The sequence below is a fragment of the Pleurodeles waltl genome, chromosome 1_1, assembly GCF_031143425.1.
Source record: "Pleurodeles waltl isolate 20211129_DDA chromosome 1_1, aPleWal1.hap1.20221129, whole genome shotgun sequence".
Taxonomy (NCBI): Eukaryota; Metazoa; Chordata; class Amphibia; order Caudata; family Salamandridae; genus Pleurodeles; species Pleurodeles waltl.
The window spans coordinates 868,946,994-868,972,989 of NC_090436.1; the positions used below are offsets into that span (position 1 = coordinate 868,946,994).

A 25,996-nucleotide genomic window follows, 5' to 3' on the forward strand; every position below is an offset into this window, starting at 1 on the left:
GTTGCTATTGTTGTCTCCAAATTCTTTTTAATAGAGAGTTTTTGATGCTTTATTCACAGGAGTTGGACCTTCCTCAGTGTTTTTACTGAGCAGGTCTGGTTAGCATAGAACTTAATATGGCAAGAGGAATCCCTCAGTGGCATGACCTGCTGATCTGTGTTTTACACGTATTGAACACACAATTCGGATCAGGATATAAGAGCAAATTATGTTATATTCATAGGGTAATTTGGCAAATTTATCCTACTGTCATGGGTAACTTTATCCCCATGCTTTCAATGTCTTTATGACTTTTATTACTGTGGCCCTTTTACCAGTTCTTCTGGGGTGAGCATGCATGGATTCGGATCCCATTAAGGGTGCAAATAGTTCTATATTCATATTGTTGAGCGGCTTCTGACACAGATTTGTCATACTAACATGGATAATTGTATTCATATGCTTTTTATTAATTTCTTATGACTTTTTTTACCTGTGGTTCCTTCCACAGGTTTTTATATTGCAGAGTATGTTATTGCTCACCTAAAATATTATGAATGTCTGGTCTTTTTCTCTTGTTCTAGACTGGTTTTGTTTTAATTAGAGACTTTTAATGGTCTCAGTTTGTAGACCCTCCTCCAGGGATGGTACAACTTTGGTATCTGATTCTAAAGTAAGGAATCTGCGGGTAGATGTCTACATCAGATGAACAAGTTACTTACCTTCAGTAATGCATTATCTGGTAGAGACAGGATCTATCCGCAGATTCCTTAACAAACCTCCCCGCTCCGCAAACTCAGTCCTCTTTTGTCTCAAAGATTGTAGAAAGGAGTTACAACTTTATTAAGAAGGAGGTCCAGGTTGTCCGGGAAGAAGGTAGTATAGGAGAGTTGCTCCAACAGCTACAGCATATTGCACATTGCAGTGATGGAAATTGGTAAATAGCTATAGATAGGCTCAAAAGGTGTGCACATAAATGTCCACACTAATTTCAAGTGCCATTGCAGCATGACAAATGGTTTCAGGGAAAACATGAGTCAGACTTTAGAAAAAACAAATCACAATAGATTTAAAGAGAGATGGTTGATCAGGTAAGCACAGAAAGGCTGAAAGAGGTGACAGGTAACCTTTAATCCTTTGTCCTTCAGAGAAATTTTTTCTTATTTTGGTCCTAGTTAGGATGGCTACAATTGCACCATAGTGCCTAGAAGCTCTTTTTTGAGCATCTATTTGTGCTTTATAAATCCTAATTTCATCTTATTTCATCTAACCAGGGCATAGCGCATTGGTTAAAGATGCCCTTGCTACCTTTGAGTGAAGATGCCACTTGTGATCCATCAGCTGATGTCTGCTCAGCTCAGCTACTCAGGCATTCAGAGAACCTGTTACATGGTTAGCTACCAGAAAGATGTTCTGCTAGTACAGTAACTTTCATTGGCATAGGGCAATGCACGAATAACATGCATTAGGCATAAATGAACTGTGTCCATGGTATCCAGAGATGATCAACTTAACAAAGCACTGTAAACATTTTATGCATGGATTTCAACTGTCACAAAAACTACTGATCAGGTTCATACCACAGCCCAAAAATGTTCTATTGTGAGTGAATTTCTAGTTTCACAACAAGTCTGGTGTTGTTGCATTCAGCACTTTTTGCTGTAGCAGAAAGCAAACATTTGAATGGGAGCAAGAAGGAAAACATTTTTTAACGTTGCCTCCTTTAATATCACACTACAAACCCCTCCATGAGGGCACTGCATGAAACTTGACATGCCAAAACCTTGTCAAATGCACTCAGAGTATTCCATAATTCCTCAAACTGTCCATTTGTTATTAGCAATTAAAAAAGTTATTTCAGTGGAAAATAACAAGTAACAATAGCTACAGTAGTATCATGGTCTCAGACTACAGCACATTGGAAAGACTTTTTTCATTTTATAGCTTTAGTGCTCTTTGACTTAGTATGTTTTGCTTATTGTTGGTCTAACATGCTTCATCTAGTTCCATCAAGGCGGAACAACATTATCGGTGGAGGTTGGGGAATGACAGAATCTTTGATTTGCTAATAATCTTGGCACTGGCAGATTAAGCTCCATGAAACCTGCATGGAAACTAATATATTCAAAGATCTGACAGTCATGCACCTTTATTACCAGAAAACACTTTTGAACCCCACGGTAGATGCATCTGCACAACATTTATCATGCCCTTAATAAATAAATAATAAATATAGCATGTTGGGTAGATGGTAATAAATGCCTGCATTTTCTTTATCAACCTCTGGAAAAGGTGCTGCAGCTGAATTAATTGCAATACTTAAATAAAAGTCTCAACTCTGTCGAGATCCAGTTTTTTAAAATCAATGTCAAGGGGGTCAGAAAGGCACCCAAAGCTGAGAGCCAAACTGAAGCATCACATACATTGTCTTAATTTCCTTATCTAACCTCGAATTAGGAATTTACCAGGCACCAGACTTAGGTCCTCCTGGCGGTCGGTGTGAGGGCGGCGATAATACTGCCAACAGGCCGGCGGGAAAAAAAATGAGATTATGACCATGGCGGTTACCGCCATTCAAAACCACCACCTTCACACACCGACCGTCAGGGTGGTAACAACTGCTAGGCTGGAGACTTCGGTCTCCAGCCCGGCAGCCGTCACTAGACCGCCGGTGGTATCAGGACTCCGCATACCGCCATGGATTTCGTGGGGTTTTGTATCACCACAAAATCCATGGCGGTAGGCACTATCAGTGCCAGCAAATGCGTTCCCTGCCACTGATTGGGGTCTCACCCTTCCCCTCCCCTGAGTCCTCCCCCTACCGCCCCCCAAAGGTGGTAGGACCCCATCCCCCTCCCCCCCACACCCACAGTAACGCCCACACACACCCCCTACACGCACGCTCACACCACACCACTCATACACATACACGCACATTCATGCACACATACATACACCTCACATTTCCCATACACACATTACGACACCCGCATGCATAAACGCACTCACACAACCCCTCTACACACTCACATGCACACCCCCATGCACGCACACAACACACCCCCTACCCCCCTCCCCTAACGGATGATCACCTTACCTGTTTCGGTGATCCTTCGGGAGGAAACGGGATCCATGGGGGCTGCTCCGCCGGCAGCACCCCCTCACCAGAACACCACCACGCAGAATACTGGGACGTAATTTGGTGGGTGGTGTTCTGATGACGTGGCGGTGATGATGGAGCAGCCTCCACTTCACCGCCGACCGCCAGAATGGCTGCTGGGGGCTCTCCGTCCAAAAAAGGGCAGAGGGCTGCCACCAGTCATGATGTGGTTGGCGGAAGACCGCCACCACTGGCGGTCTTCGGCCCGGAGGAACCTCGGCGTTCTTAGTAAAAGACCGCCAAGGTTGAAATGAGGGCCTAAATCTGAAGAATTTTCCCAACAAAATTCGTTCTCACTGATAATTGGCATCATATGGCTTGACAATGACTCAATACCACCACAGAAGTGGCTGAGCAGAGCCACCCCTGCACGCTGACATCAGTTTCTTATTATTTTCCTTTTACCCCCTCAGATACAGACCACTTCAAACAAATTGTAGGTGAGAGTGGGCCAAAATCTAGCTTGAAGCCTTATTATGATGTTTCAAAAGTCCACCACACATAAAAGGGGACACGGGAAGGCAGTGAGAAATCTGCGGTTAGATAGAGCATCCAGGAGAAACATCATTACGTAAAGTACTTAGGCCCATATTTATACTTTTTGATGCAAAACTGCGGCAACGCAGTTTTGCTTAAAAAAAATGAACGCCTGCTAATGCCATTTCTTTGCGCCACTCGGGCGTCAAATTTATACTTTGAGGTGCGGCGGCGCAAAACACTGGTGTGAGTCATTTTGTTTACTCAAACCAATGCGTCACGTCGTAAAGAACAACAACGTTAACGCCGCGAAAATGACTTTGAGCCGGTTTATGACGTCACAAACCGGGTATGTGCCTTTTTTTTACTCAATTGCATAAAAAAGTGGTGCAAACACTGCAAAATGTGCAAAGGAGAGCCAAAATGGATCCCAGAAGCTTTGAGAGACCCCTGGAAGATGACAACAGACCAGGCACCAGCCGGGAGGACCTACACAAGACCCAGGAGAGGGAGAAGAAGAAAAGGAAGTGTCTGCTCAATACAAAGGAGCAAGAAATACTGGTTAGAGAAGTGATGAACACCAGAACCAACTTTTTGTCACCTCTAAATTGCCAATTGGTAGGAGAGAGGCAATTTGGCAACAAATTGTTGACAAGATAAACAGTGTGGCAGAAGTACGGAGAACAGTCATCGAGTGCAAGAAATGCTGGCATGACTGCAAGCGCAGGACCAAGGAAAAGATGGCCAGGAACAGGAAGGCAGCACTGCAGACTGGAGGTGGGAGTCCATCACCGCAGGAGGCCCTGGACCACATGGAGGAGATGGTGGCAGCTGTCATCCCTGAGGAGATCATCACAGGGATTCAAGGACAGGACAGTGCAGACTACCAGGAGACAACACAGATGCAGGGTAAGTCGCATGGGGAATAAAAATGGTGATTTGTAAACTGTAAGCAGGGGGAACCTACCTACTACACAATGCATGGAAACCATGATATTCAGGGAGTAGAATGGGCAAAGGGGCACGGCACGGGGGCATGGGCTGTTCAGAGGAAACCTCGGGCACAGTACTACACTACACCAACAACCTTAGAATTGGGGTATGCTGCCATGCCAAGGATGATGGAAAGGTAAAGCCAGTCCTGGAGGGTAGGGTACAACGTAAAACTGGCCTGCTGCCACATGACAGCTGGTATTGTCGCTACATGAACTAGGACTCAATTAACAGCCTCAGGCCATATCCGCAAGTGGAATTTAACATTGACAACAGTTGCCACTACAACCCCTGCTGTGTGTGCAGGTCAAGTAGCCAGTTACATGCCCATGGATCAAACACACCCAAATTAGAGGGTTCAGGATGACAAAGGTATTAATCCCCTGAAATCAATAAAAATGTGCTAAACCAGTCAAATATGAATGTCAATAGTCGCTACAAACATCAGCTGTCATAAACATTATGAGGTACACAGCAGTAATGTCATACCCATGATGCATGTCAGGGTCCACCCTTTGCCTGGGTCACAATAGCTGCAATGACACCATGCAACATCCCAACTGTTATACTGCTCAGACAACAGCATTGAGGGGGAGGACATATGTAACTGGCTAGTGAAATACACCCGCACAGTCAGAAGAGAAAATGGAACACTGCTTGGACCATCAGTGCAATCCAATGTAGCATACATTCCCCAACATCATCATTACACACTACCAATGCTGACAACTGTAGTGTGCCATGCCAATGCTATACATAGTATATGATAGGTCTCAGAAACATATAGCTGGATGTAAAATATCTGAGACTGGGGCAGTTCCACATTGTTAAGTGTGGTGCAAGTGCCATCAGAACACCCACAGCCAGTGCAGGGCTACAACATGAGAATGGAAGTAGACATAGGGTTGATTAGGACAAGAAGGTGGCAACATATAATTTGGGCTGAACCTACACCTAAAGGATATGACGCTGACATTGGCCCAAACTGCCCACACTACATGTGACATGCAGGTGGGGCATAGACCTGGGAGAATGCTAATATTAATGACAGGAACAATGAACAGCAACCAATATCACAATATGCAACTATTAGGAAGTCAGGCACGTCACATTACGAATGCCACAACACAGACACTAAATGTACCATATCTCATTGCAGAGGACGATGGCACTCCTGAGGGTATGCCTGTCCTGGACTTCCTTGATAACATGGATGACGAGCTGACAAACATCAGCCAGCAGACCCTCCAAGATGTCCTCGGAACCCTCCAGACCCCACCTTCAGTCGCAAAGAGGAGCACAGATACAGCAGCCATCACAGAGGACTCACCCACCACCCCAATATTACGACCTGCCAGCTCCAACCCAGCTGAGGACTCTGAAGACACTGGCACCAGCTTTGAGAGAACTGTAGTTGGAGTACAGCGGCAGCTGGCTAAGGAGGTGGGGTGGGGATGCAAAATATGGCAGCCAGCCTAGAGGGGGTGCATTTGTGCATAATGACAACTGCAGAACAGGCAGCAGCCATGCAAGGGCGAACATCTATCTTGCAAGAACTGCAACAAAGTGTGAAGGAAATCAGCACAGCAGTAAGGGAGTTGACACAACACCTCCAACAACAAACCTTTCAACGCGTGCAGGAATGCAATATTGACCCCCTCAGGACCGACCTGGCTGCCTACCACAGTGATGTAGCTGCTATACTTAAGAACCAGCAGCTCCTCCTTTCTGCAGTACTGCCCTTAATAGCCCCACAGTTGGCAGCTACCGGGATTTCTGACTCCATGTCTTCAAACACTGAAGTGTGTGTTGCCCCTTCAAACCCACCACCACCAAGGGCAGAGGAGACGACACACACATCAGAAGATGAAGACGTGGAACAAATCACCTTCACCCGTAAGAGTACCCTGTACCACAAGTCCATGCCACATGACCACTTATAACCAAAGTCCTGTGCTTTGTAACATGCCAGTCTTGCAACAGCTGCTCACAAGTACTGTCCCCAGCACACTGTTTATCTTGTCACTCTGCTCTGTGATTGTCTCTCACTACCTCATTGGCAATTCATGTCCCTCTGCACTGTATGACACTTCACCCCAGCATGTCCAATGACATGTCCTTTTGCACTTGTGTAGGATCGCAATGGACGGTGTCACACTAATGGACTCACAATCCTGGACTATGTAAAATAGCACTACAGCACTTTAAAATAAATAGCACTTACACAACCACTTTGTCTGAGTGAGTGAGATTAGTGATGTTTGCCTCATGTCAATGCCTATAGAATGTCAATACAACTGGCCTGAAAGAATGTGGGCTGATAACTATGCACTGTGGTCTGGACTGTACCATCATCTACCCTTCCTGAGGGTTAATTCTGAGGTAACTAGAAACTATACAGTATAATGCTTTGTTGGACAGAATAAGTCTTCTTCAAGGGATGTCTAAGCAGAAAAATATTGTCTTCTAATTTATATGACGGGACACATGGAGGGCAACATATACTAACCTAAACATATTATCTTATGCTAAACAAATATATATTCTTGGGGATTTTTTATATATAAAAAAAAAAAAAAATGAAAACACAAAAACCCCATCATCCCCACCCACACACATAAAAAAACATGTAAAAATATCATACCCCCACCCCCCAACCCACTACTACTAACTAAACTAACAGCCTGTTCTAACCTAACACTAAGCTCCCAAAACCCACTAATTAAAAGAACCAGGAAAGAGGAGGGAGTGGGGGGAATCATGGGTGAGGGTATCAGATTTACAAGTTTGCCCTCCGCGGGGACTTCTTAATTGCACGCACCCTCTTATTTATTTGTGACACCTCCTGCTGCAGCCTGACCAGTCTGCGCAACATCCGTTGCATATCACGTTGCATAGCTCGAAAATCAGCAGGGTCAATGACTGCAGCAGAGGTGGTCTAAGTGCCAGTTGTTGAGGGTGGTCCGGTTGGTGGTGCCATGCTTGGAGGGGGAGGTGCAGGTGCTGCTGTCATTGGTCCTGGAGCTGAGGAAGTCGATGGTCCTGCAGTGGTGGTTTTCAACCTTGGTGCCACCTGGGTCGCAGTGGTGGTGCTGGTGGTGGCGGCTGTTGTGGACACCGAAGGGCCCCTTTGGGCAAATGCCCTCCACACCCCTCATGCTCTTTCATGGCGATAACGCCGTGCCATGTGGCAGAACCCAGACTCCACATCCATAATGTGGCGGTAACGCATCGCCCGCCGCTGAAATTCACGGATCTGGCTGGCATCCATATTGGCTGCTGTTAAAAAAGATAAAGCCAAACATTAGGTACTTCACTGTGTGATATAGCTACTGATAAGAATCAGACAATACATCTAATGAGGCTGAAACAGGCCATATCACCATACAGATCACAGATTCTCCCTGAGGAAGTACATGCCAATGCAGCCTACACATGTCCTATCTAACAGCACAGCAATGCTCTAAAAGATGTGTACCAACTTAAATGACCTATGCATCATTGTTCAGCCATTAGTCATGTAAAAAATGCTGCAAGTCCTCCACATGTGACAGGCCAACTAATGAATATCTTCTGGATGACAATCAAGGGCCACAAGATCTGTGATTTGTAAATGGAACTGCCAGGATGGTATGCAGTTGCTAATCAAGAGTGGGTATCCTAGGTTTGGACAAATGATTTACAGATTTACATGTCTGTGTACTAAACCTGGATCATCACACCTAGGTACACATTTCATAACCCTAAGCCTGTGCCTCGGGAGGGGATGGACAAGCAACACATACTTTCAAACATCAAGGACACCCAGGAAGCTTTGGACAGCTGTACTTGGGTTTAGGCAGTCCACCACAGGTAAGGAGGGTGCCCAACTAGGATAGACACAAACCTTGGACAATCCCATCCACACTTATGTTTGTAATTGCAGACAACTGTCAACATCATTTGATATCACTAATACCTGTCCCACAACAAGCAGATAGATGCAAGCACACATCTGGGCATGAACTGCATGCACACCTATGACATTGTACTCAAGTTCCACATACACGTAGCACAACATGTGGAGCTACATGTGCTAGGAAGTCAAACATACAGTCGAAAATGTTTATTAGTGAACAGGGAGGCTCAAGTCTGTGGATAAGACTTTGGCATCCCTATTCTATGAGATTCAGGGTCTGACTTGCTGACTAAATCATGAGTATGGCCCTCTGATAATTTTTTCTTTATAATTTTTTTAAAAACAAATATCACCCTCTTCACATGGCCCTGCCTACAGGGCTGCACTACAATCCCAAAATACGACTATACGCTACTGATTGTCCAACTCAAAGATGGAAAAAAAGTAAAACTCCAGTCAAGTTACATATCAGATCATGTGCCAGCACAACATACCTTGCTATGTGTCCAACACACAGGAGTCAATCACACAACAGCTGCAAACACAACACAGAACAGAAATATCAACACTTACTGGATACGTCTGGGTCCACAAATCGAGCCACTTCTCTGATTGTGTAAGGGGCAGGTCCACCTGTAAAGCATGGAAGAATGAAATATGCTCAATGTCTGTGCACTGTACAACACTTTCAAATAAAATCACTGTGTGTAACATTATATCTGAAAGTCCAGCCTCTCAGGCATGATGATACTCCAACATACATACCACTGCAAACATGTATAGACCCTGCCACTCCAGTGAGTGATACATACACATCTCAACACATGCAGTGGCCCTAATCATGTGGTGACAAAAATGCTCCATCAATTGGTTGCAGACTCATTTATGGAGTGTACTCCTCTCATCATTTGTAGTAATGAGAGACATGCAAAGCCACATTCCTGGAGCACTGCAATACCAGTCCCTCAGGTATTGTGGATTGTGCATCAAGAGACAATCAGTTACTGTGTGATGCTCATGTGGGTTGATTGAAGGTCATGATTTATCATGCTTTCTATGGTCCCTTACATGTAGGGCCTGTGTTGTGTGTAGGTTACATATGCTACATTAATAGTGTACCATGAGCCACATATGCACCCTATAACACCATAATGGCAGGGATCCTGTGCGTCACTTGGTGACAATTTGAGGCAAGACATGGATTGGCCATTTTTAATATTTTAATACAACAATGAGATATATGCTGACAGTGTATTTTGTGGTCATCCATGACAGAATGCATGGGCACAGGTGTAGTCATTGCACCTGAAATGTGGCACTCATTGCCCTGTGTACCCATAATGGGTTTTGGAAATCACAGTTAGCCACCTTCATCATCTTACATTTGCCAAGTTGGAAGATCAGCGGGTATACAGCAAACTGACACTGTCACATTATTAAAACATGGTTTAGCAAATGTACCACTGTGTCAATGATGATGATGTAGGTTTCAATTTGTATGTGTCTTCAGAATGGCAGCAGTCACAGGAATGCTGGTCTTCTGATCTTAGCATACACCCATGTCTGTGATAGCCTCCATACTGGGAAGTTAGTTATTGTACATATGCTGCACTAGATCAGCTGGGGTGTACCAAACAAAACTAGCAAAGTATTAGGGAACTTTATATGTATGATGTAATTGGTCAGGGATCCCTTGCACAATATCATGCACGTAATACAATGTGACCATGCATTCCCCAACGTCAGGTATCCCATGATGACCCCATAACTTATGAGAAGTGCATGGCTATAGAGTAACACAGATGGGAAATGCATTAGCTCTGTTCCAGCTACCTTGCCCAAGACCAATTTAAAACACACAGGTACAATGAACAGAGGGCCAAGGATAGTTGTTATCCCTCAATTTGTATCATTTGCTTCGTGCTATATGCTACAGCCATGGAAAGTAGCACCAAACATTTCGAAATGAACCCATGTGCATTACTTTGGCATCCTTTCCTAATTTAATTGCGGAACAACTAAGTCAAACTATCAGCCTAAGATATTACCTAAGGTTAGAAAAAAATTGGTACATATGGGCCAGGATGCAGTTCAGACATGTATTCGAAAAAATTGGGGAACACATTAATTCTTTGAATTAGCTGGTGAAAAACATCTCTTTCCTGGTACACTCACAGACCATGGATAAGACATATGTTAGAGCCGCATTAGCATCATCTATTGACATGAAGGCAGCACTAATTTACAAGCTCCAGTTGTGTTTTGTAACTTAGTGCAGCTGTTGCGTCAACAAATGACGGTAATGTGTAGCAATTATTGTATAACACAGGGCCACTGTATGTTTAACTTGCATTCCACATGTCCAAAAACATTGCCTGCAGCATATCAACAAATCTGCTACTGTCACTACAGAGCATATAAATGTGCACATTACTCTGAATTGTACTCACCAACAGGGCCATCAATCACAATACCCAGGTGGTCCAGCAGGCCTTGCTCTCTGGCAACAAGGTCAGCCCAGTGGTGCTTTAGTTGGTGGTCGGTGGTGTGTTGTAGATGTGACGCAGATGGTACAACACCTTTGACCACCGGAGCCTTCGAGCCTCTGTGTGATACCCCTGTATCACCCTGCCACCTGCTTCGATCATCACGGGGAGGAAGTGGCACACCAGCCCAATGAACCCCCCAAGCTCCTCCTCACCCATTTTCCCCAGACGTGGACTACCCAACAAGATAGAAATAATATGAAAATTAAAGGGTACAGAGGAGAATAAAGGGAAAGGAGGGAGGAAAATTATATAAAAGTAACCCTAAAACAGCCCAACTATCCCCAAACTAACAATACCCACAACAGACTCCCAACAGTACAAAGACAAAATTAGACACCAAAAATGACAAATAAACACTTACAATGAACAACTGAGACAATTACAAATAACACAGATGACAAATTGGATGGCACACAAGAGACAAAATCACAATTGGGACAGACAAAACTCAGCACAGCCACACAGTCTAGAAAAATCACAGACTGCAAAGTGAAAGTGAAAGTACACCCACTGTACCAATTCTGTACACAGGATATTCTTTTACATCAGTTCCTGCCTCAAAGGTGGTGCGCTTTTATTATGATGCGTCAAAATAATATGACGCTTACCGTCTGTGCGTCAATTTTATTTGACGCACATGCTTACAAATTACCCTGCATCCATAGTTCCAAATATTTTGCATTGTTAACCAATTTCATGGGGTACAGTGTAGGAATTACATACCTGTGAGCATCATTTTTCTACGCATATGCAGCAATTTTTGATGCATATGCGTCTTTTTGACACGTATGCGTCAAAATTTATGTCTGTTACTGGGTTTGGGTCATTTCTCACATTTTTATAGTACATGAAAGTTGTAACTTTACAGAGACAGGCTGTTTGCACCTACATTGTGCATTCCAGTGTTTGGGCACATGTGGCAGATCACACTACTGCGGACCATGATCCTCTAGTTGTTGTACCGGATTAGCACTCTTCACTGACGCAATAGATACCCAAACTTTTGGAATACAAATTGGTATTACCCAGTTTGAGCAGGTTGTGCGTCAATAGAAGATAGCAAGGCTATGCAACTTAATACATTAACTCATTGCCTGTGTGTCAATGTCTGTAAATTGGCCATTTCATTTTTCGTTCGCCCTCTGTGTGGACATCACAAGACCTGTTTTCATAAATGTGCTTGTGTTGTAAATGTAGATACCCATTGGATGCTATTCAGTGTGGCAATGAGTCAGGAAATGTGTTTTTCATACATGTAGCAACAAATGTTGTGTGTACTTCCCTGACTTTTGGGACAAAAGCATCTCCCATTACAAACTATGCACACGATAGATAGAGGACAGGTGATAATGGCAATGTTACAAGACTAAGCCATCATATGTACTGGAATGTTGGATACCACTTCCTGTTCACTTGTTTGTATACTACCCATGAGTCAGGCATTTGAAAATGCTATGTGGTTACGGTGTTTGTGACACACAGTCCCAAAACCAATCCAAAAATGTAATGTCACTCCACAGTTTGAGTCATATAAATGATATATGTTTCTCTTGTGGCAGAGGAGGACCAATAGACCAAGCAGCATGTGTTCACACATTTCCATTGGGTTATTGCACAAAGGTGTCCAGTTCAAGTGTGTGGCCATGTGTACCCTGTGTCATTATTGGGGTCCATGTTGTCACTGTTACGTGCAGGTCTAGTCATAAGTCTCTGGAGCCATTCCCTGCATTAACAGAGTATCCTTCAAAGCAGAATTGAACGAAAGCCAAAGAGGAATTGACAACACATATGGGGATAGTCCAGCTATGGCACTGCAGAAGTTTTATGAGACTGACAACAGGGCAACCTTGGTGTGCTCACAAAGTTAATGAATCAGTAATATGAAACTGGCAGGTTTCATCAAAACATTTGTACACAGGGTGGCCTCTAAAATTCCCACTCCATCAGGGAACATCAGTGCCTCTGTGCTGATTAATCTCACAGCTTTTCACCACGCAAGCCCCATCAATAGGTTGGGGCCGATGTGAATCTGTGTGTGGACCGTCAGGGCATAAACATGTTTTGTCCTTTCATGCACATTAGCAAACGTTGTTTGTTGTGCTGGAAGCACCATACCCAATCCATGCATAAAGCCATGGTACACTGTCACTGTTTGTCACTCATGCATACATGAAACCCAGACAAGGGATGGGCCGTGATTAGACTATTTGAAGACATGTCCCACACCATGATACAATAAGTAAACTGATTACGCTATACAATCTATTTGAGGATTCATCGTAGACCTACTAGACACAATACCCCAGGAGGAAAGTGAGGGCATGGAAAGCAACTATGAGACAAATGTAGCCACAGGGAACCTTTATGGTAACACAAAGACAGGAAACAATCAGCCTAACAGGATGGAGGCTCTGTCAGGAACTAACATGAAGAAGGCAAATACACAGTGAGCAGACTGTGACTGGGAAAAGCTGGAACAACACTTTGGAAAATGAAAACTGTATTTGTCCTGTGGACTGCAACTACACAATCACCCCAAGCCCGTGTTACACAAGTGATTTATACGGCAATGCGTAACGAGGATATACATATAAGGGCAGCTTCTAAGCCGTTCCAGGCAGCAGCAATGGCAGTGCAGGTTCAAATGGCTGGTCTGCATGGAAGTGCTCACCGGGGGTGCAGCTTCGGCCTCTCACAAGTCCTGTAGGTGAGAATCAAGTTCAAAGGGCCAACAGTACCTGTCACATGGGAAGCAATGGACAGGTGATTACAGGTCCTATAGACTACCAGGCAGTGCATTATCTGCCCTGAAGTCCATGCGGACAGATGAACTATGACTATGGCATGCCATACTAAAGAGGGATGCACACTGGAGTCCGAATGTGAGTCTGGGTGTGTGTAGATGAAGGATTATCTGGGTACAAATAGTCAATTTCCAGGGCCCCCTAGAGAAGGGTAGGGAGAGACTGAAAACATGGCAGTGGCAGGACTTATGTCCTGGGATGGACTGCGCAGGCCACGTCTTGTGAGCAAGGCTTGTCATCCCTGGGGCACTCGTGCTATCCATTTGCAGCGTACATGGACTTCTTGTCACACATACTCCTTGCAGAGATAGCTGGTGTCACACTTACTGCTGTCAAGGGTCTGGTCATACATTCCTGTTACCAATGCAATAGCACATCCACTGCCTCATGTATGAAGCTGTTTTTTACCTTATGAATGATGGTATCTTAGTTGTGTGCCATATGCTGCAATGAACCATGTTGCCAACATGTATGTGTGCCAAAGCTGTGGTACTTTGATATTGACTTCAAATGTGAAATGGACAGAATATATGTCATTTACACTGTGTGTGACGTTGGCTGTACATTCATACCCATCAAATGTGATGTGGATTTTTCAGGATCCTAATATCTGCAATGCTCCATGAGGCTAAACTCTGATTATGAATCCTTGGGATAATGTGATGCATAAATAATTACCCAGACCATGATTTAGTGATTTGAATAGGTGTTTACTGACATATGGTAAGACAAATGGTAAGACGGTGGTGATGGTGAGTAGAGTTAAAAGAAGTTTTGCACAATGCGTTGTCTCTGACGCAATCCTGCTGCAGTGTTTGGATGGTCCCCCTCATGTTGATGGACAACATCCTCCTCTTCAGGCATTTGTGGGTCTGGTTCATAGAGGGGAATGTTCCTCCTTACCCAAATGTTGTGCAGAATGGCACAGGTCAAAATGATCTTGCAGACCATTTCAGGTGAGTATAGGAGGCTGCCTCCGGTGATGTCGAGGCACCTGAATCTTGACTTCAGGATGCCAACGGTCCTTTCAACTATGGTGCGTGTCCTCCTATGTGCATCATTATAGGCACGCTCTGATGCTGTGCTTGGGTTTGCAAATGGGGTCATGATCCATGGCTGGATCCCATACCCCTGATAAGCTGAAAGAGAAAATAAGTGAAACATTTTGATGGAGCTTGCACCATGATTATCACTGTGCATGGCAGTTGTTCTCTTGTGTTGCCTGTGACTCATCTGTGTTTGTGATATTGTGTGGAATCCTAGGCTTCTAGGATGTACCATCGGCATTGGGATGTTTTATTATCTGAACTGGTGTTTGGCTGATTGACCGGATGTCAGCAGTATTTTTGTAGACTTGCAGTACATTGTGTACTCCCATCCATTATGTCATGTGAAAGAGGTGTCCATGTGTCTTAACTGGGAGTGACATGATACTTCCATACACAGAATCAATTCCATAGTGGTGGTAACACAGTTGCGTCTATATGGCCTGGACATCCCATCCAATTTAAACATATGCAATAGAATGTGTTAAACATCAGTGAGGCCCTTTGATTTGGCTAGGTGACAATGTACAGCACATCTCCATAAGTTGGCAGCACTGACGTGTTGACAGTTGACCATGCACAAATATCCCATGTGTGACAAGTTCTCTGCAGACCTAATTATCTGCCCTTACCGAGTTGACTCATGTTCAAAACGTGTACCTAACTACTGAACCTGGTCCAGTTCAGCTGGCTAACTTGGTTGTGGGGTTGATGGTTTAAGTGTCAGAAGGTCCATATGCCAGTACATCTGTTGTGTATATGTGTAATTGTCTCAAACCGTATGTGTATGAATGTGCACTTTGCAATATTGTCACATCGATATGTGTTCTTAGCACAGTCCACTTGCTTATTGGTAGTGGGAAATGTCAGACCAGGAGTGATGTGAGATGATGGTACAGCCTCAATGATTCCATTCATTAGAGTCATCATCATCATGTTGTGTGTGTCATGGTGTTATACCTGCAACGAAACACATTGCATACCCCTTACACTGTCCATATTGTTTGTTCGGGTGTGTGATTTAGTGTTATTGATGTGATATTGTAAGATTAATCATCCAAGTTGTACTGGCAGTTAAGGGCATGTCATTGTCACTGTGTGGTTTTATATTGTTCCCTTGTGTCTGGTGACTGGCATCTGTTGTTATTTGCATTTGTCATTTGTCCATAGGTCTGTATCCCATTGGGTGAGAATATCACACATGACTAGCAGTGTCACAACCTCAGTGTCTTCCTGGCCACGTGTCAATGTAGTGGTGTATGTGTTGTGTGTCCTACAGGGTTGCTGTGCTGTGTGTATATAAGTAGGTTTCTGTACTTACCAACTAGTTGGCCATTGCCATATCGTCCATCCTGGAAGTGTTGATTGATGGTGCAGTGGCGGAAGATGAATGAATCATGTACACTCCCAGGATACTTTGCCACGATGCTGGTGATCAAACCGCAGTGATCGACAATGGTCTGCACATTGGTGGAGTGTGTGTGCTTCCTGTTGCGGTATAGATGCTCGGTTGCAGCAGGTGGCAAAATCCGTACATGTGTGCTGTCAATGGCACCACGCACGCGTCGAAGCCGTTGATTTGGCAGAAGCCCAGTTTGGTCTCCTGCTGCTTCTGCTGTGTGTTGGGGAAGCTGATGTGGCGTGGTGTGAGGGAGATGATGGCATCCAATACCTTGGGTAGGAAGGCAGAGAATGAGAGCTGTGAGATTCCGGCAACCAGGGCACGAGTGGTTTGAAAAGAGCCACCTGCCAACATGTGGAGGACAGCCAGCAGCTTGGTCTCTGGTGGAATGATGTGGGGTGTCTGCATGCTGGGTGCCAACTGTGGCTCAATGTGGCACAGCAGCTGCTGAATGGCTTGCCAGTTTAGTCTGTACCTCTGGATGATGTCTTGTTGCCTGAGTCCCAGAAGGGTTGTCCTGGTCCTGAATATCCTCTCCTGCTTCTGCGTTGCCTTTGGGGTCCCTGCTGGTGTGGTGGAAGCTGCTGCTCCTGTGCTCTGGGTCTTCGTGCATGCTGGATGAATAGCACCTCCATGTCTTCCTTTTTTAGCTCTGCTGTTGCTTCTGTGTGTTTTCCTTAAGTAGTGGTGTGTTTGCCCCATTTTAACACCTGCCACTCACCCAGGTGTTATTTTTTGATGCAAATCGGGCTGTGCGTAATTTTCTGACTCCGTCTCCCAGCCGTGCAGGATTTTTGTGCGGTAGGATAAATATGGTGCACGGGTGTTTAAGTTATTTTTGGGACTGGAACACCTACCTTGCATGTCATTAACGCAAGGCGGTTTCACGCATCCAGAAAATGACGCACACAGCGGAATTTTGGCATTCGCGGGGTCGGTGTCAAAGTATAAATATGGTGTAGGGTTTGGCCGAATTTGCATCAAATTATTTTTGCTGCAAATTCGGCGCAGGCAGAGTATAAATATGCCCCTTAACGTGTTATTCTGATGAAAAGTTCTAAGTGCAGATTCCACACTTTAAGGATACATACCAAAGCAGTACCTCCCAAAGCTGGAGGCCCTGGGTTGTGGACTCAGACCAGAAAGATTTGCAGAACTGAGGAGTAAAAATGGCCCAACCATCGGTCCTCCCTGTTAAGGCAGTAGTTTTTCATGAATGTATGCACCAGCACCCACATTGCAGCCTGTCATATATCCAGAACTGGCAGTACACCCTTGCCACTGCTGTTGTGGCAGCCTTGGAGGAATGAGCCCACAAAGAACTATCCATCTTGACAAGGTCCTTTTCTGCCCTGTCTCCCACTTCCTTGCTCCAGGAAATCCTATAAAGGGCTGGTCATCCACAGGATGGTGCTTTGTGAAGCCAAAGTAAAAGCTCAATGCTCTTTAAGGGTTAGGCCGATGGAGTCTCTCCACATTCTTCCAAGGGTGAGGTGGAGTGAAAAATACTGGCACAATGATACATTGGCAAACATGGAAAGGCGTCACAACTTTGGGTAAGAAGGTTGTCCGGATCCTCAGCTTGTCCAAGAAGAAGGTGAGAGTTGCACCAACAGTGACAGCAGTTCACTCATGTTGAGGTGATGGCAAATAGGAAGACTGTTTTGAGGTTAGTATTCTCAGTGAATAGTTGTAAATAGGATCAAAAGGCGTGCACGTAAATGTCAACACTAAATTCAAGTGCCAATGCAGGATGACAAATGGCTTTGGGGAAAGATAAGTCAGACCTTAGAAACAACCTATCACAATGGATTTAGTGAGAGATAGTTGATCAGGTAAGAAAAGAAAAGCTTGACAGGTAACATTTAACTGTGCCCACTGAAGGCACTTGCCGGGGAAACGATAAAACAGACAATAACACACCCGAATGTTTGGCCTTTGGATGGTCGGTTCAATGAGCGCCGCACAAGGTGGTTCTCAGAGTACATGGACCTTGTCAAAGGACAGCGGGATCTTTGGATACTATAGATTACAAATGCATTTACCTCTCACTGCTCAATCTCCTCACATGTAGTTCCAGAGGCTCAGATGTAGGACTGCTCCTCCTGCGGCAGAAACAGGAGGTCCTTCTATAGTGGTAGCTGGACTGGAGGGCAAATACTCATTCTCTGGAGCTCTACATACTATGCACTGTTGGCCTAGTCAAACTATTAAGATGACTTAGGCTCAGTCTGTCCTGACTTTTCTCAGAACTCGAGGCAGAGGCAAGACCCTCTACAAAAGACCTGTTATTGCACTCAGAAGAGGAAACACGAATGTGCACTAGAGTTGACACTGTGCGTTCTTGCCAGTGATATACAGATTGCCGCAGCCAGGTTGTTACCAAACATTTCAAAACACCGCTCAGTCTCTTCTAGACTGAAGCACCTTCAGTAGCTCCAGTCTCCAAACACATTCAATTCAAAATGCAATCTCATATTAATGAAACTGTTTATGAAGGTCTGTAGAGTATCTTCTCTTTTTACATTCTCGCAGGACATCTGAGGTCTGCAAATGCTTTCATTTTACATCTACCTAGATTTAAGGCCATATTTATACTTTTTGACGCAAAACTGCACCCACGCAGTTTTGCCTCAAAAAGTTTAACGCCAGCTAACACCATTTATTTGCGCAACCCGGGTGTCAAATTTATACTTTGGTGCTCTGTGGCGCAAACCACTGGTTAGAGTCATTTTTTTTACTCTAACCATTGCGCCACATTGTAAAGCAAAAGGATGTTAACGCAGAGAAAATGACTCTAAACCGGTTTACGACGTCGCAAACTGGATACGCGACATTTTTCCCCGCAATAGCATCAAAAAGCGGCGCAAATGCAGCAAACAGTGCTAAGGAGCCCCAGAATGGATCCCAGAAGCCAGGAGAGACCCCAGGGAGACCCCAGCCAACCAGGATCCAGCCAGGAGGACCCAGACAAGACCCAGGAGAGGGAGAAGAAGAAAAAGAAGTGCTATTTCAGTGCAGAGGAGCAGGAAATACTGGTGAAAGAGGTGACGGAACACCAGCATCAACTTTTTGTCACCTCAAAATTGCCAATTGGTAAGACAGAGGCAATTTGGCAACAAATTGTGGCCAAGATAAACAGTGTGGCAGAGGTACGGAGAACAGTCACTGAGTGCAAGAAATGCTGGCATGACTGCAAGCACAGGACCAAGGAAAAAATGGCAAGGGGCAGGAAGGCAGCACTGCAGACTGGAGGTGAGACTCCAGCACCGTAGGAGGCACTGGACCAGATGGAGGAGAAGGTAGCAGCCGTCATCCCAGAGGAGATTGTCACAGGAATTCAAGGTCAGGACAGCGCAGACTACCAGGAAACAACACAGATGCAGGGTAAGTTGCATGGGGGCCATAAATGCCTAAATGTTAACTGCAAGCAGGGGGAGGGAGGTACATACCCACTACACAATGCATATCAGCCATGGAAATCAGGCAGGGGAAAGGGGAAAGGGGCAAAGCACAACACTACACCAACAAGCTTTGCATGGGGGTACTCCATGCCAAGGCTGTTGGAAAAGCCAAGCCAGTCCAGGTGGGAAGGGTAGAACATAAAACTGGCCTGCTGTCACAGGACTGCTGGTATTGTCACATGAACTAGGGCTCAATTTCCAGTCTCAGGCCATATCCGCAAGTGGCATGTACCATTGACAACAGTTGCCACTACCACCTGTGCTGTGTGTGCTAGTCAAGTAGCAAATGGCAGTTAGGTGCCCATGGATCAAACCCACCCAAAATATAGGGTTCAGGATGACAACGTTATCAATCCCCTTTAATTCCTAACAAAGTGTCAATCCTGTCAAATGCTCATGTCTATAGGCGCGTTAAACATCAGGTATTGTTACTTACATTATGAAGTACACAGCAGTAATGTCCTACCCATGCTGCCCATTCCAGGGTCCACTCCGTGCCTGTGTTACAATAGCTGCAATGCCACCTTGCAAAATCCCAACTGTCATACTGATAAGACAACAGCATTTAGGGGGAGGACATATGTGTCTAGCTAATTAAACATACCCACACAGTCATAAGAGGAAATGGAACACTGCCAGGCCCATCTGTGCAATCCAATGTAGCACAAATTCGCAACATGACACACTACCAGTGCTGACACCTGTATCGTGCCATGCCAATGCTATACATGGTATGTGCTAGGTCTCAGCAACGTATAGGTGTATGTGAAATATCAGAGACTGGGTCAGTCCCATATTGTCAAGTGTGGTGCAAGTGGCATCAGAACACCCAAAGCCATTGTAAGGCCTCACCATGCTAATGGAAGTAGAAGGAGGGTTGAGTAGGACAAGAAGGTGGCAACACACAATTTGGACAAAGCCTACACCTAGAGGATGTTACGCAGACAATGCCCCAAACTGCCCACACTACATGTGACATACAGGTAGGGCATAGGCCTGTGAGAATGCTATTATTAATGACAGGAACAATCAACAGGAACCAGGATTACAATGTCTTACTGATAGGAAGTCAGTGACATCACTTTACAACTGCCACAACACAGACACACTCATTGTACAATATCTCATTGCGGAGGATGATGGCTCTCCTGTGGATATGCCTGTCCTGGACTTCCCTGATGACATGGATGACGAGCTGACAACCATTAGCCAGCAAACCCTCCAAGTAGTCCCTGGAACCCTCCAGACCCCACCTTCAGTTGCAAGGAGGAGCACAGATGCAGGAGCCATCACAGAGCACTGGTACCACCTTTGAGAGGACATTAGTGGGACTACAGCAGGAGCTGGCCAAGTAGGTGCGGGTGGGGGAGCAAAATATGGCAGCCAGCCTTAAGAGGATGCGCATGTGCATGATGTCATCTGCAGAACAGTCAGCCAAGCAAGTGCAACAATCCCTACTGCATGGACTACAACAATGTGTGAGGGATTTCACCACCGCAGTTAGGGAGTTGCCATAACACGTGGCATCCCAAACCTTTCACTGCATGCACAAATGCAATCAGGACCCCCTCAGGGCCGACCTGGCTGCCTACCACAGTGATGTAGCTGCTATACTCAAGAACCAGCAGCTCCTCCTTGCTGCAGTAATGCCCTTCATAGTCCCACACTTGCCAGCTACCGGGAATTCGGACTTCACTTCTTCAAATACTGAAGTGTGTGTTGCCCCTTCAAACCCACCACCACTAAGGGCAGAGGAGACGACACACACATCAGAAGATGAAGACGTGGAACAGATCACCTTCACCAGTAGTAGTACCCGGTAGCACAAGTCCATGCCACATGGGCACTGATTTCTTATGTCCTGTGCTTGTTAAAATGCCAGTCTTGCTACAGTTGGTAACATGCACTGTTCTCCAGCACACTGTTTACCTTACCTCTATGCACTGCAATTGTCTCTCACTACCTCATTGGCAATTCATGTTCCTCTGCACTGAATGACACTTCACCACATCATGTCCAATGACATGTCCCTCACCATTGCACTTGTGTTGCATCACAATAAAAGGCGGCACACTAATGGACTTACAATCCTGGACTATGTAAATATTGCACTACAGCACTTTAAAATAAATAGCACTTACACAACCACTTTGTCTCTGTGTAATGTGACACATCAACTGTGTAGGAGATTTGTGATGTATGTAACATGTCAATGGCCACAGAATATCAATACAACAGTGTAGAAAGAATGTGGGCTGATAACTATGCACAGAGGTCTGGATTTTATCATCATATGTGCTTCCTTGGGCTTACTTCTGAAGTAAAAAAATCACAAACAGTATAATGCTGTGTAGAACTGAAAATGTCAGCTCCAAAGTACGTACAAAATGAAACTCAATGTGGCCAACATTCCCTTCAAGACAATCATTATGTATGTGACATCTGACTATAAACTTTAATCACACACACCATACAGCAGGAATGGCTGTGTACGAGTGTATGGACAATTATGTAACCTGGGAGTACAATGTAAGAAATGATAGGTGTGAGTTATGTATACAGAACTTCATAAAATTATAACATCACTCAGCTTATCAGGGTTCACATGAACATCAGGCTGCAGGCAGACGTCACAGTGTGCCCAAGATTCCAACACAGGACTCAAACGATGACAGATTTAAAAACACACCAACTTTTACAACACATTGGGAACCATAGATACCTTGAGTGGTGGGTGCATTGGATGGCAGATGCATAGAGAAGTAGCTTTGTTGTAGCCGTCAATGTGACAGCTCATTTGGGAGTGGGAATAACCACGTCAAGAATGGGATTTGGATTTAGGGTGGAACACAAATACAAATACTAAATTGACACTGTACACCCATGCAAAGGCCCTGATCCCCAAGCATATGACACATACTGTAAAGGAGTACCTAAAACTTTATTATATCAGTATTAAAGGAAACAAACTAGGGAAACACCTTAACTAACATAACCTATCTTAACTATTCATTACCCACAACTGGCGCTAACTACCCTAAGCTAAACTTACTTACCACATTTAACTAAACACTCTAAACATCAAACCCTCACCCCCCTTATACACAGAACATGTGTAGGGTAACATATACTAACCTAAACACATACTAACTTATCCTAAGCAAATATATATTTTTTTGTATTTTTTTTATATACATAAACCCCAACATCATACCCCACCCACAAAAAAACATGTAATAATATAACCTCCCAACCCACTTATACTAACTAAACTAACAGCCTACTCTAACCTAACACTAAGCCCCCTAAACCCACTAAAGAAAATAACGTGGAAAGAGGAAGGAGGGGAGGGAATTATGGGTGAGGATCCAAAAGTCACAAATTGGCCCTCCACAGGATTTTCTTAATACCCCACAGTCTCCTGCTATTGCGGGCCACCTCCTGCTGCAGCCTGTCCATCCTGTGCAAAATACGTTGCATGTCACGTTTTAGTGTCTGGAATGTAGTCATGTCCACTACAGCAGCTGGTGGTTTTCTGGGTACCACTTGTAGAAGCTGGTGCTTGTGCCGTGGTTGGAGGGGGAGGTGCAGGAGGTGCTGTTTGTGGGCCCTGGGCTGACGAAGTCGAGGGACCTGCTGGAGTGGCTGTCATCCCTGGGGCCACTGTTGTCTGAGTTGTGGTGGTGGTGGCACTTGTGGGCAATGCTGGCCCCCCTTGGACAAATGCCCTCCATACCCATGTGGCTCTCTCATGTCGATATCTCCATGCCATATTGCGGAACCCAGCCTCCACATTGAGTATGTGGTGGTACCGCACCACCTGCCTCTGAAATTCCTGTATCTCCTGGGCATTCATGTTGGCAGCTGTAAAAATAGAGACAGCCAAACATTAGTGACATCATTGTGTGATACATCTACAGATGATATTCTAACACTTCATCAAAAATAGCACATACAGTCCAAATCACAGTACGGATGATAGAATGTCCCTGAGGAATGACATGCCAAAGCAGCCTACCCTTCAACTATCTAACAGCATAGCAGTGCACAACAAGGTGTGCACTTAATTAAATGATCTATGCATATTTGTACTGCTATTAGTCACATAACAAATGCTGTAAATACTCAACATGTGCCAGGCCGACTAATAACTATCTTCAGGATCAAAATCAAGGCACACAAGACCTGTGATTTGTATATGGAACTGCCAGGACGGTATGCAGTTGGTAATCATGAGGGGGCATTGTAGCTTGGAACACATGAATGCTTGAATAACATGTCTATCATCTACACTGTGATCATCACACCTAGCTACACATTTTTTCTACCCCTAACCCTGTTCCTCAGGGGGGGATGGACATGCAACACATACAAAATCAAACAAACAAACAAATTTCAAACATCAAGGACAACCACAAAGCTTTGGACAGCTGTCCATGGGTTTAGTCAGTCCACCACAGGTAAGGAGACCTGCCAACTAGGACTGAGTCAACCATTGGACAATCACATCTACATTTATTTTTCTAATTGTGGACAACTGTCAACATCAGTAGATCTCACTGACACCTTTCCAAAATCAAGCACATTGATGCAAGCACCCATCTGGCCTTGACCTGCATGTACGCCTATGACATTTCACTCAAGTGCCACGTACATGGAGTACAACATGTGGACCTAGATGCTGCGGGAAAGTCACCCATACAGTCCTACATGTTCATTACTTAACAGGGATGCGCAAGTCTGTGTGTAAAACGTATGCATCACTGGTCTGTGTGAATTAGGGTATGACTTGCTGACTAAATTATGACACTGGCCACCTCCAAATTAATGATTGGCATACATGGAGCAACAAATCACCTTGTTCACCTGCCCATGCCTATTGCGCGGCACTCGACTCCCAATATATGACTCTCCGCCACAGAATGTCTAACTCTACCATGGAACAAAATGTCAACCTCCAGTCTAGTCACATATCAGATCATGTGCCAGCACATCATACCTTGCAATGAGTCCAACACACAGGAGTCAATCACACGACAGCTGCAAACACAACAGAGGACAAACATATTAACACTTACTGGATACGTCTGGGTCTGCAAATCGAGCCACTTCACCAACTGTGTAGGGGGCTGGTCCACCTGTAAAACATGGAAGGGTGATATGTGCTCAATGCCTGCTCACTGTACAAAACTTGGAACAGCAAATCACAGTGTGTGACATTTTATTTGATAGAGCTGCACATCAGGCATGTAGACACCCCAACAGACATAGTACTGCAAACTTGCATTGACACTGTAACTCCAGTGAGTGATAGTCACACATATGCACACATGCACTGGCCCTAACAATCATGTGGTGCCAAACATGAATACTCAATTTTGTGCTTAATTCATTCCAGATGGTACTCCATTTCATCATTTGTAATTGGGAGACCCATGCAATGCCACATTCTTGGTGCACTGCAATACCAGTGAGTCAGGTATTGTGGCTTGTGCATCAAAAGACAATGAGTAATTGTGTGATGCTCATGTTGGTTGATTTGCATTCAGGAATTATTGTGCTTTCAGTGGTCCATTATATGTGTGCCAGTGTTGTATGTATGTTACAAATGTCACATTGGCAGTGTACCCAGAGCCGTATATGCCCCACATGACAAAATGATGGCAGGGATCCAGTGTGTTACTTGATGACAGTGTTACGCTAAACATGGAGTGGCCACTTATCTGATTCTAAACAACAAAAAGATGTATGCTGACAGTGTCTAATTTGATCATTCGTGACAGAATGCATGGGCACACGTGTAGTCATTGCACATGAAATGTGTTACTCTGGGCCCTGTGTACATCTATCAGGTATTGTAAATCACACTTTGCCAGATTCATTAACTTAGAATTGCCAAGTTGGGTGATCAGTGTTAGTACAACCAAACTGACACTGTCCGCTCTTTAAAACATGGATTAGCAAATGTCCTACTTCTGCAATCATGATAAGTTAGGTCTCTATTTGAATGCACCTTGGGAATGGCGGCACTCACAGGAATGCTGGCCTGCTGATCTAAGCATACTACCATGTCTGTGATAGCCTTCATAATGAGTAGCTGATAATTGTAAATATGCTGAACCTTATCAGCATCGGTGTACCAAAAGTAAAATAACAACCTGTTTCGGCACGTAAATGGTATAATGGAAGTAGTCAGTGGTCCCTTGCACAACATCATGCTAATA

At 44.7% G+C, this 25,996-nt stretch overlaps 1 protein-coding gene across 6 annotated transcripts in view; it reads right to left on the minus strand.

The window, feature by feature from the left end:
* IDNK (IDNK gluconokinase) overlaps positions 1-25,996 on the minus strand; it is a 255,278-nt gene that overhangs the window by 57,887 nt on the left and 171,395 nt on the right. For 2 of the 6 annotated variants that reach the window (XM_069229958.1, XM_069229954.1), the window contains 2 exons: positions 24,851-24,910; positions 22,695-23,636 (listed from right to left, as the gene is read on the minus strand). The exons of the other annotated variants lie outside the window; for them this stretch is intronic. In XM_069229958.1, the coding sequence (XP_069086059.1) occupies positions 24,883-24,910 (28 nt within the window). In that variant the 3' untranslated portion in view covers positions 22,695-23,636; positions 24,851-24,882. Of the gene's footprint in view, positions 1-22,694; positions 23,637-24,850; positions 24,911-25,996 lie in introns of those variants that run through there. 6 annotated transcript variants of the gene reach the window in all.